We start from the raw sequence: 11,628 nt of genomic DNA, 5'->3' as shown, positions 1-11,628 counted from the left end.
AAAAAATGGCAGGAAATAAAACTTTTTATTGATTTTCAAAAAAAAAAAATATATACTAACAGGTTTTTAAATTAATCATAAGCTGGCAAAGCCCTGCTAAAAGGTGAAGCACATCTCCTTGCTTTTTCCACGTAAGAATGCTTTCAGATTCTGAAATGTTTATTTTAAGCATTCTGGAAGTTTGGTATTCAGTAACAGAAAAAATATGCATTCAGAATTCTTTCTGAATAAATAAAGGTAGAAAGAAAAATATTTAAAAAAAATGTTCATTCTGGTAGAAAATCAGTACTTTTCAATCCAAGGAAGGGGGGGGGGACCACCACACATGAAAAATGAAAGCGAAGCCACCAAGAAGTTACAACATTAATTTAGAAAAACAGGTATCTTCTGACTGCTTCTACGTATATGTAATATTTAAGTGGCGTGTGGGGACACATTGGCCATTTGGACCACAGCGTTGCAAGGCTATAGCAAGACTTCAGTCAGGTGCTGGTTCTTCAGCTGATGCACGATGAAAAGGGTGCAGGGAAAAGATAAGAAAGAAAACAAATGAATCTGGAAAATTCCACTGGATAAGCATTCGGGATCTGAAAGCTGCAGATGTGGGAAGTATTATTTTTGACAAGTACATGAAATTTAAGCTTCCTTGCATTTCTTCTCATCGAACTTTTCCCATCCTTCTCACTAGACGTGAAATATTCGTCTTGTCATTCCCGCTCAGTATGAAGTTTCAAGCCTTACTCATGACAGTTTCCCTCATAATAGATATATTAATTTAATCAGAAAGAACAACCCTTAATTATTTCGTTCCTATATCCTTTACCTGTAACATTTTCCGCTGTTTGATAATCTTTCGATCTGTCCTTTCACCTTCTACTCCACTCCGTTCTCTATTTCCTGTTTCACCCATATGACTTGCTATTTCAGCAAGTACTCCTGCTTTTTTTCTCAAAAATAGCTACCCTTTGTGACCCTTCCACTACCCCCACTGGCCCCTATTCTTTCTGGTTCACCACGCCATACCTATTGCCTTCTGGTTTCCTCACTTCTTTTATGGTTGCACTCATAAAACTCTGTCTGCAGGTGAAAGCTTCAGCCTAGTCCTAACGAGGTCAACCCGCAGCGCTCTATTTCATCCTCCGCTGGCAGAGGAGCCAGGCAGCAGCGCACCAGGTCAAAGATACATACACCAAACATTTGGGAATGATGAGCCACAGCAGTACTTACATCAGAGCAATTTTGTGCTTCCCAATAAAAGCGATCGCTGGCAGAGATGCCTTGCCCTACTTACAACCTCCTTAGAACAAAGAACATAGACGCATTCAAACATGCCTCAAAGAAAATGGGAAATTTGATTTAAAAAACAGGAGCTCAGATTCACTGCCCATGTAATTTAGCTCACTGTATTTACATAAATATTTCCTACTTTTCTTTGATACCTGTGTGGGCCTTGCATAGACACTTGCAAGAGCAAGGTTTTAGTTCTAGTGTTCCTCAATCTCTGCTTCCTCTCTCCCCCATGAAAACAGTATCCTACTAGTGCTATTGGGATAATTTTTTGAGTAATAGTTGTTATCAGGAAGACTATTTTTCTAGTTGAGGAATAAACACCACATTTGATCTTGAAGTGGAAAAAATTAAGGAAACAACTGCTTTTAGATTGGCTTAGTTCAATTTTCTCTCACATTATAAGGAATTTAAGTAAAAGATGCAGAAGGAATATCACTAACAGAAACATCAAATCACTGATTACAAGTATTAGTTATAGATCTTAGTCTACAACAAGCCATAAGCATCTTTCCTGTAGCATGTTTGGGTCAGGTCTGTAGTGAAAATTTCTCCTCATTTCTACAGCTACAACACTGCGTATGCCAAGGGAAACATTAAGCATGGTTTCAGGAGAAAAACAATGTAATTTGTGCACCTGCAGATGAAAGGAGAGATTGATGAAGACTTCTTCCACTTGACCTTGTGAAGAGACTGCGATATAATGAGTAAGAGAAGCAGGAGCAAAGAGAAATGCAAGCAGGAGTAGGATAAGCCACCCAACTAATAACAAAAGAAGAGACACCTTTCCCTGCAGGAAGGCATCGTTACCAGGACGCCCTGAATTTTTGGTTCATGTGGCAGCATCTCAGATCCCAATACAAGTGAACTAAATACAAAAGCCTGAAGTTGACACCTTCCACAGACAGCCTCCTCCTCTGTGCTTATCGGTCTCTATTTTCATTTTCTTTGTATCATACTTAAGGATGTATCAAAAAAGGCATGAATTCCAAACAGCTTCAGAAAGTGGTCTTTTGCCACATGCAAGTTCTCTATTTTGATTTTTTATTTCATAGACAGAGAGAGTGATATCAAGGAAGGAACAAATAATGGCCACAGATTCACATCAAGTATCTACACTGATTATTTTCTTCCAGGTGATTCCTTACATTTAAAGTATTTGATTGTAAACTGAGGTCCTTCCATGGTAGAATCAAAGAGAGAAATTTCTGTAATTAAAAAAAAAAAAAAAAAAAAGAGAGAGAGAGAGAGAGAGACTGTGCTGAAATATGGCAATATTTCAAAAAAATCTGCAGATTACAGAAACACTTTAATGGTTGCAAACCCAACCCTCACACTAAAAAGAGGTCACCTGTCTGACACCTGGGGGAAGAAAGTCTATTTCTTTCTCATACTCAACTGCTGGTACCTCCTTTAAATAGTGAAAAAGAACTAAAATAAAGCAGACATTATAACATGTAGGAAATGTAAAAGAATCAAGGGAAATGGAAAAGGAAGAAAACTTTTTTTTTTTTTTTTAATACAGTTTTTACAATCATATGCACTAGCTACTTGTAGCTATTCAACCAACATTACTATAGCACGGCTACATCTCATAATTGTTCTATGTTTTATTTTGTTTTCTTCTGTTATGTTCCCCTAAGACTTCACAGGCCTCCACATTAAGGAATTTTGTGTAAGGTAACAGCATAATCTGATCACTATTCTTTTCTGAAAACTCTATAAAGATTGTTCTGTGCAACTCTTGTTTCCTCTGTTAATTATGCTTTAGACCAGGATCTACCGGTAGGCACTGTAAAAGACAGATGAGTTTTTCTGGTCATAATTCTGGAGGGCTTTTTATGCTTAACTTCATTTCAAACTAGTTGTTAGTGTCAATTGGTAGAAAAAATGTTTTTTTATTATTATGGTTGCATCCCAGTAGCAACTGGAAGAGGTTTGGCCATGGGAATCATTTTTTGTGGCAATTTTGAAAGACCGATTTAGTTTTCTGCATATCTTCTAGATTGTATTTTGATGCTAGCCAAAAGACAGAAGAATGAATCGGTGAAGCACCAGATTTGCAACTGTGTTTCTTCCATTTTTTCAGATCTTCTGCATTCCAGAAGTTTCAATTTACCGTAAATAAATTTAATGAACTATCTAATGATTCAACACTTACTAACATGCTTAAAATCAGACATGCTTAACTGGTATCTTTTTTAGTAATTGCTTCAAGTTACAAACAAACATGAGATAGATTTGTGAGCAGAAACTGCAAAAAAAGATCATCTTTTTTTGTCCATTCTTGAGAAACGTTTCATCTTAGGAACTGAGAAGTAAAACCATGTTTTAGTATTAGTCAAATATTTAAGATTCCTACTTCTACATTATAGCAGGAGAGGTGTAACAAATCCATCCTCGGTGTTTATGGTTTCCTCTCGCTTTTATCCATATTGGGGAAACATCAACAGACTTCTCTTTCCTGCTCAGTTTGCAGACAACTCCTGTCTCTGATTTGCTAGTCATCTTGCACTCATTTTCAAATAAGCCATTTTCCACTGCTGTATGTGCTTGAAAAATCCCCTCACAGACAACAGGAACATCTTAAGGTATGGTAAGGGCCTGAGCACAGCACTTGCTCAAGTCTTTCGCACTGTATGCAAAAGAAGTCTGATCTCAGTCTGTGTATGATTGCATACAGAGACAGCTGAGCTTGCTTTTCTGTTCACTAATACACAGCCTTTTTCACAGTAGCACTTTCATGCTTTGGTTGTTTCACCTTTCAAACCTGGCCAACAAAATCTTTATTTTTTACTAGGATCAGTTCCCAATAAAGCCCCCTGCATTGCTATACTGAGACTTGTAATAGTGCAAGAGAGGGAAGAGAAGGCAATACAGCATTAGGAATTATCAGTGAAGACTGCTTCTTTTGGCAGCATTAGCTTACGCTGATTTAAACCTCTGATGAAACTAAAGCTTGATGTGGTTTCATGTTGTATCTATAATATGCTTTCTCTTCTCCATGTCCCACCTATATGTCCCTGTCCCTAGTGGACGCATGGCTCTAGTATAATTAGTTTCAGCTTGATGGTCAGACTGAAAACTTTTTAGATGCCTTGATCATTGGATCAGAGAGCTGAACTGCTTTACTCCATGGCTGCAGCAGCACTGCATCCAACAAGGGGAAAAGACAGGCACAGCAGAGCCCAGAAAAGGAGTGATAACAGATTGTCCCATCAAAACAATTTACCACTGGATGTGTTGTGAAAGGACTGTTCTTGCACAGTTATTGCAAAATGGCTGCTACACTTCAAACACTGGCATGCTAGCTTTTATTTTGCAATAGTTCCTGCTGGCAGTTAAACCCTTAAACTGCAAGCAATGTTTTTTCCCTTGTTCTATATTTGTATATATGAAACACAGCAAAGGCCTGGTTGCAGGGGAACCTCTAGGCACTGAAATAATACTGTTTTCCTTGATTTCAGCATTTTTTGAAATCATGATCTCTTGTTTAATCTTCAGAACAAATACTGAAGTGCTGCCAATGCTGCACTGTGGAGCTCTCGCAACAACTTGAGATTAACCTTGTGTTTTCACAAAGAAACAAGGAAACTGTTCACTTTCTCATTTGCATGGAAACACCCTTACACAACCTCGATACAGAAGCACGATCATCAGGCTAAGAGATTAATTTGCACTTTGCCAGTAATGCTTTGTTTATTCTCAAACCTAAATTGACTGGAATGATAGTATTAGCTTCATTTATTTCCTGCTGTTTAAAAAGCTTTCAGGATGAATGCCTGTTTTCTCTTTTTTCTTTTTAATTTCTAACATTTTATGAAATTTGATCCATTTCAACATTTATACTCGTTCACTTAAGTAGTTTTACAGCCATTCAGGGACATCATTCTTCTAAGTTTGATTTAATCAACACGTAGAAAATACCGATTTTGTGGCGAGGAAAGGTGACCCTATCCTTCAAAATCAGTGGCACCACTGAGAGATCTCTTGGAGTTTTCAAGAGGCTATTTTCTGCATACGTTTGTGTTTTTAACATCCTAGTAACTGCATACACATGAAAGCAGTCTCACGTCTGAAGGTACAATTCCACTGTACTTGATACAAAGTTCAATGTCACCTAAGCAAGAAATCCTGTACTTCCTCTCCTTCTCATTTTTGGCAGCGCAGTCCTATCTGCTCCCTTCTCTCAGCTTCGGCACTAGTTGGACTTTACACGAGCTAATCTGCATAAACCAGCCGTTTGTTTCCTGTCAGGTTAGCAAGTTAAATTATACCCTTTTTATGTCAACCAGTGAACGCCAGAGATAGCAAAGTGGAAGGTGCTGGGAAGAAGAGCACTTCCCATTTTTGGCAGCAGTGAGCTGTTAAGACGAGCTCTGCTTGCATGCGAATCCAGGACAACAGACCACAGCTCCAGGGCAGCTGACACTGATCCAGCTTCTGGTGTCTCATCCCCTCCCTTGTACCAGCTCTAACAACACACAGCAGGACTTTCCCTGACTCATTACGAAAGTTAAGCTGGAGGGAAAAAAAAAAAAAAGAAAAGAAAAAAAAAAAAAGGACCTCTTTCCCTCAATACAAAGCTCTGACTGGTTTAGGGCTCTGAAATCCAGAGGTTTGACGAGCACCAAAGCTGATGCTCGGAGGGTGGGACCACGTGGCCAGGACCAGGGCTGTCAACCATCCGACAGAGGTTTCGGCTGCCAACAGGGACCTGCAGCTTAACCACACAAGCTCAACACAGATCCTCACAACCAAATCCTTCTGTGCACAGTGTGCAATGACTGATGATTTTTTTAAATCAAACACGAACTAGGAGACTTCCTTCACAGCAAAACATACACAGTTCTAATTCTGTATTCCTTGGAAATAACAAGCAACCACAGCAGAGTATGAGACTACACTGTTTCACAAGAAACTGTTGTTTTAAAACCTTACATAGAAAATTATCAAGTCATTCTAGAAATGGCAGATGGCAGCTCAGTCACAATCAACAGATAATGTTTTGTTTCACAAGACCAGTTAGTGACTGGCTCACAAATACACAGGACTGAAGACCACTCTCTGCATTCAAAAGAAGAGGGAAAGAAAAGCTGAAACAAGTTGAGAATTTGGGTGCCAAAAAGAAAAGCAGGTAAACCTACTGGAAAAAACAGTTTTTCAGATGCAGCATCAGGTAATGTGTATAAGGCAGGATACTCTGCCAGCATACACCTTTCCTTTCCTGAAGCAAAGGGAAAAAACCCAACCAACCAACCAACAAACAATTTCCAGGGTTTAAACACAATTTAACAGGGTGAAAGCAGCACTCTTCAAAAACTAATCATTTATATCATTCGGTGGATTTATTTAGCAGTTTATTACTACTGGCTACAAGTCCAAAGAAAGGGATCTGCAACGGAACATCTCTTACAAATCCTAACACTCACAGGAAATGAAAGGATGCAGCCCACGAGTGCAAGAGAATGCCAGCTAGGAGAGAGAAAAAAAAAAGACAGGAGAAGCTTACATGTAGGCAGGGTGAAGAAGCAAGGGAAAATTGGCAGACTAGAAGAAAAGTAGTCTGTTTTATCCACAGTGAATATTAAGGCTTCCCTAAGTTCAGGCTTTGGACGGAGATACACTGTAATGAGCAGCTTACACACACACAAACACACAAAATGAACTAAATGCACTAAAATGCATTTATCAAGTAAGTTGGGTGATATTGACACTACATGTGAAGCAAAGCAAGGCACAAAACTAATTTCAAAAGTTAATATCCTCCACCTGCCCTGTGCTGCAACATAAAGCTTACCAGTGAGTCAGAATCCTACAAAGATTTATGGCTGATACTTTCTAAAACCAAATCCCTAGAATTTGCATGCTAATGTTCTCCAAGTTTCTTCCTTCTGCATAAAAACATTTTAATCAATAAACCTGAACATTTCTGGAGAGCAGTTTAGGCTACAAATCTATGCTGAGACCTTTAATCAGCATCACAAACAAAAATCTGGTCTGTGGGGTGTTCACATTGAAAATTATAAAATACAAATACAGAATTTATAAAAACACATGTGGCTGGCATAGAGCTAAATATTTGGTGAAAATATTTTATGATTTAATTACTAAATATTTAGTCTTTGATTACTGAAGAGAACAGTGCTTTTAAGTGTTCAAGATTTTATTAATGATCTAATTCTGACAGAGCACCTTGCAACATTAGTGCTAAATGTTCCACATGCTTTTGTCTCTTCCCTACAATGGTGGATACAATGGCAGACTAATCAGCAAATGACATTAAACGCCATTTTTGTCAGTGATATAAAAACGTATATACTCAAAATTGACACCCGTCCAGTAGATTGAAATTCCAACCCAAATTGTGCAGTATATTTTAGTCACAAACTTCCACTATGAAAATGGTAAATTAAGAAGCCTTCCAAAAAGTTCACTTCCCCTTTCATAACTGTCCCAACACAGCGCTTACCTGCCCTTTTGACTCATTCTCCAGGTATCAACTGATGCTCACTGCCAGGCACAGGATATCAGGTAACACAGACCAGACAACCAGGCCCCACAGGGATATTCCAATGGTTCAGTTTATCATCAGCAGTGTGAGGTCCAGATGTGACTAACTTAGGCCTCAGGGTCTGGAATTTTGTTACCTGGCTCAACTTGCCCACCACACAAATTATTCTATTTCTCTGTACCTCAATATCCTCACTCTAAAACCACAGATTAAAGCATTTTCTGCTTTGGAAAGAGCAACTAATGAAAAACTGCACAGAAGTTAAGCTGGCTTTTTTCCCCACAACTGGATCCAAAAATCCTTCCTTCTTAACACAATCTAACTAAAACATCTACCATAAATGAAACAGGAGAAACTTTGCCAAGTTACCAAAGAGTGCAAAAAATAGCAAGGGGAGAAGTTAGTGCACTTTATAATGCTCAGTAGTACACTTCGTCATACACAATGACAAGGTGAAGAACATTTATGAAAAATTAATGCTTACATTAACGGAATCCTACTGCAATTGCCTGCTGCTGCATTTTTACTGAGAAGTAGAACCCTCATGCATGAGGTTTTCACAACTTGGTGAAATACTGTTTTACAGTTGTCTTCATAATTAGCTCCCTTAATGCAGTCAGCATTATTCTCCACAGTCAACAGATGAAGAAGATAGTAGTGAGGTGACACCACAGCTTATTCCTGGTTTGACTGCTGGAGTGATGCAATCTCTCAGCCATCCTAGACCACTGTTTTCACTTCTCTAGGAAACTTTTTAGATACTGGAGGTGGGGGAGGTTAAAAACATGGCTTTTATAAAAAATAATAATAAAAAAAATTAAAAAGCTGCCTCCTCTTTTCCCCAACTGGAGGGGGAAGAAAATGGGAAGGAAAAACCTCAACATTAACCTGAAGCAGGGAAAAAATTAAAAAAAAAATATCAAATAAGTTGGGTCATATTAAGTGCATCTTAGAAATGGTAACCATCTAACCATCAATGGTCTTCAGATGTTTGGTCAAATCTAACATAAGAATGGAACACACTTAACGGCGTGATTTATTACCTTTTTCTTCATGCAGATATTTTTTTTATTTAAGATGACCAATCAAGACTGATGAAATACAGTATCTGAGCAGCCAGTGCTAGTACAGGTAATGACAGTCTCTTCTCTCAGCCCTTGAAACAGCTCTGTTTCTGGAAGTGTTTCAGAAGTGTCTTGATTCTCTTGACAATTTTTATTTAGATCTTCAAGACCAATAGTATCATCTAGAAAAAATTACAAACTGCAGCCAAAGACACCTGAAATTGTCTTATATAACCTCATGTCTATCGTGTCAGAATAGATTTCTAGAACAAGCCTTTATTTTAACAGAATGCTGTTGATTTTGCATTCTAAATGACTTACGAAACAAATTTTTTCAGCTGACAGTTATATATTTTTACATACATATATTTATATAAAATAAATAAACAAACATATCACTCTACTTCTCTTCTTTCTCTCAGCTCCCAAGTAGCTCTCTCTCTATTTGATTGAAGAGCCTCCTTTTCTCTTTATTAAGAACCTTGTATCTCTTTTCCTATTTCAGGCATGAAATCACATCAGTTTCCAGGGAGCAACTAGTGTGTATTTTTAATTACTCATTTTGCAACTTGTGAAATTAAACTAATATGGAAATCATGGATCTGGAATCAGGCAAATTTGAGCTAAATATTTGATTAATTTGATAAGGGAAACTTTAAAAGGCAGCGAACTTCAATCCACGAATCAGGAAATATAAAATGGTGTTTCATAGTAATTACAATTCTGCTATACTGTGTGTACATCTTATAGAGTCACAAATTATTTAGCATAACCTACTGCATTTGCCCAGATAGGAGTGTTATTACTCACTTGCAATGAAAAACCTATGAGACACGTCAGCATTAACTATTTTTTCTTCTGAGCAACAAAAATTTTATACAATGTGTGTGTCACAAAAAATACTTACCAGCCAAAGTACTTCCGTTCTGCAATCCATTTGTTTTCTGTTTTGCCTAAAATAGATAAAAATAGTCCAAAGAAAAGAAGAAAATATGTGACAAGAGATTTTGTTATTCTGGAGACAGAACAAGATTTGTGTTCTATTATATAGTTACTATTTTACTGTAGTTACAGGACTGTTCTCACTACTAGATAGTACAGTGCTCCTTAAAAAAGAAAAAAAGGCTTCACAAAGCAACAGTGGGAAGTTGCAAAAAAGTAATCTGTAAGCAACAGTTTCAAAACAGTTTTGAACTAGACAAGGAAAATTAAGTCCCAGTCCATCACCCAGAATGACTTCTCTACTAGAGTTCATTCTGGAAAAGGCTGTGAGGAAGCTACTACTAGCAGAGGATGGCATTGTTTAGATGATGGGAGAAAATCATAAGAAGGCATACATGGTAAATGATGGTAGGGTCTACTTAATGAACATAGTCTGGGACATGACACAAGTATGAGGAAAAAAGGGAATTTTATGTCCCTCAATTCAGATCATAGATCATATGCATTTCAGAAGCCCATCTTTCAAAACCTCACAAAATACCCACTTCCTCATTCTGGTTAGTTAAAAAACAAGGGAATTTAGCAGAAAAGAACATCATCTTGTCTTACAAGCTGAACGACTCCTCTCCTCTTTACACACAGAATACTGAAAAGCCTTCCAAAATCTCCTAAAATTCATACCTCCACAGAGGTCTTCCACAGTAAATAGATCATCTTTGAAATTTTCCAGTCAAGAGGTACTATATAATCATCTGGCAACAAGGATTCTGCAGAACAAAATATTTTTGCAGTTGAGTATTCAAATCTCTTCATATCTAAAGTAAATATTTTTGCAGACTTACATATGTGGGGTTTTTTTTAATAAGCAGATATTTAAATGAGTCAGCAGCACAGTCAGAATTTAGGTTCTATAGAATCTAAGGCCAATGTGTAGGAGGGGGAGGAGAAAAAAAGACTTAGTTTTGGTTTCCATTTTAGAAAAAGGCTTTCCTATAGTACTTTCATTTCCTCCACATCTCCCCTGAAACTATGCAAAACAAGAACAGAATGATTTCAGTTTGAAGATTAAACAAAATTTTAAAAAGCCAATGCAACATAAGCAACAATCTTTAAATTTTAAAATGTTTAATTATACAAAGCTTTGAAATGTCATTAACAAGTTACTTTTTAAAGTGGTTTAACCGTAATAACTCTTCACTGTTTAAGAAGCCGAAAAGAGATTCTTTGTAGGAAAATGGTCTGAAATATATTCTCTGCTTATATAAGAATCATAAAGAAATAAATCAACTAAATAGTTCATTGATAAGTATCCAAAGAATGTGTTACCAAAAAAATAAGAGTAACAAAAGTTATTGTAATTGTCTGCAAAGTAAAATGTCACAATTCAATTGTGTACAACAATAAAATACAGCCTTTCAACAAATAATAGGCCACAAAAAAGCCCAAGTATTTAAATTGTAGGAAAATTACAGTCAAATCCAAACATGGCCGACATTTTCCAGATAGCATTCACAATTTTGAGGAAAAAAAGTAACAACCACAAACATGCAGGGCTTCAGAGACATATCAAGAGGGCTTTGCATCTCTTCAAGATTATTTTCAAAGGAAGCTCATCTAAACACAAGAGCATTTCACTTGATCATAGGGAAATGTAGGTACAGCAGACTCAGCTACATAGTAGTTGAGGACATCACTAGTACCTAGCTGCTGTTATAGCTCTGTACAGAAAACCTTTTAGTGTGTGATGCCAAGTTTACATAAAACAGCACTGTAGGTTTTTGGGGCACCATACCAAATTTATCGGTACCATGTGTAGCAGTG

General features: G+C 37.3%; 1 protein-coding gene across 4 annotated transcripts in view; it reads right to left on the bottom strand.

The window, feature by feature from the left end:
• Window positions 1-2,349: 2,349 nt before the first annotated feature.
• The window catches only part of N4BP2L2 (NEDD4 binding protein 2 like 2), a 43,980-nt gene continuing 34,701 nt past the window's right edge, over window positions 2,350-11,628 (bottom strand). For 2 of the 4 annotated variants that reach the window (XM_062567127.1, XM_062567128.1), the window contains exons 8-11: window positions 10,489-10,574; window positions 9,773-9,818; window positions 8,845-9,047; window positions 2,423-2,495 (exon numbers count right to left, since the gene is read on the bottom strand). In XM_062567127.1, the coding sequence (XP_062423111.1) occupies window positions 8,887-9,047; window positions 9,773-9,818; window positions 10,489-10,574 (293 nt within the window). In that variant the 3' untranslated portion in view covers window positions 2,423-2,495; window positions 8,845-8,886. Of the gene's footprint in view, window positions 2,496-8,844; window positions 9,048-9,193; window positions 9,362-9,772; window positions 9,819-10,488; window positions 10,575-11,628 lie in introns of those variants that run through there. The other 2 variants (XM_062567129.1, XM_062567130.1) reach the window with 2 other exon arrangements.

This window comes from Rhea pennata, chromosome 1 (genome assembly GCF_028389875.1).
Source record: "Rhea pennata isolate bPtePen1 chromosome 1, bPtePen1.pri, whole genome shotgun sequence".
In the NCBI taxonomy this organism is placed as follows: Eukaryota; Metazoa; Chordata; class Aves; order Rheiformes; family Rheidae; genus Rhea; species Rhea pennata.
The sequence above is the reverse complement of the archived record's forward strand: the minus strand, read 5'-3'. Positions and strand labels throughout refer to the sequence as shown.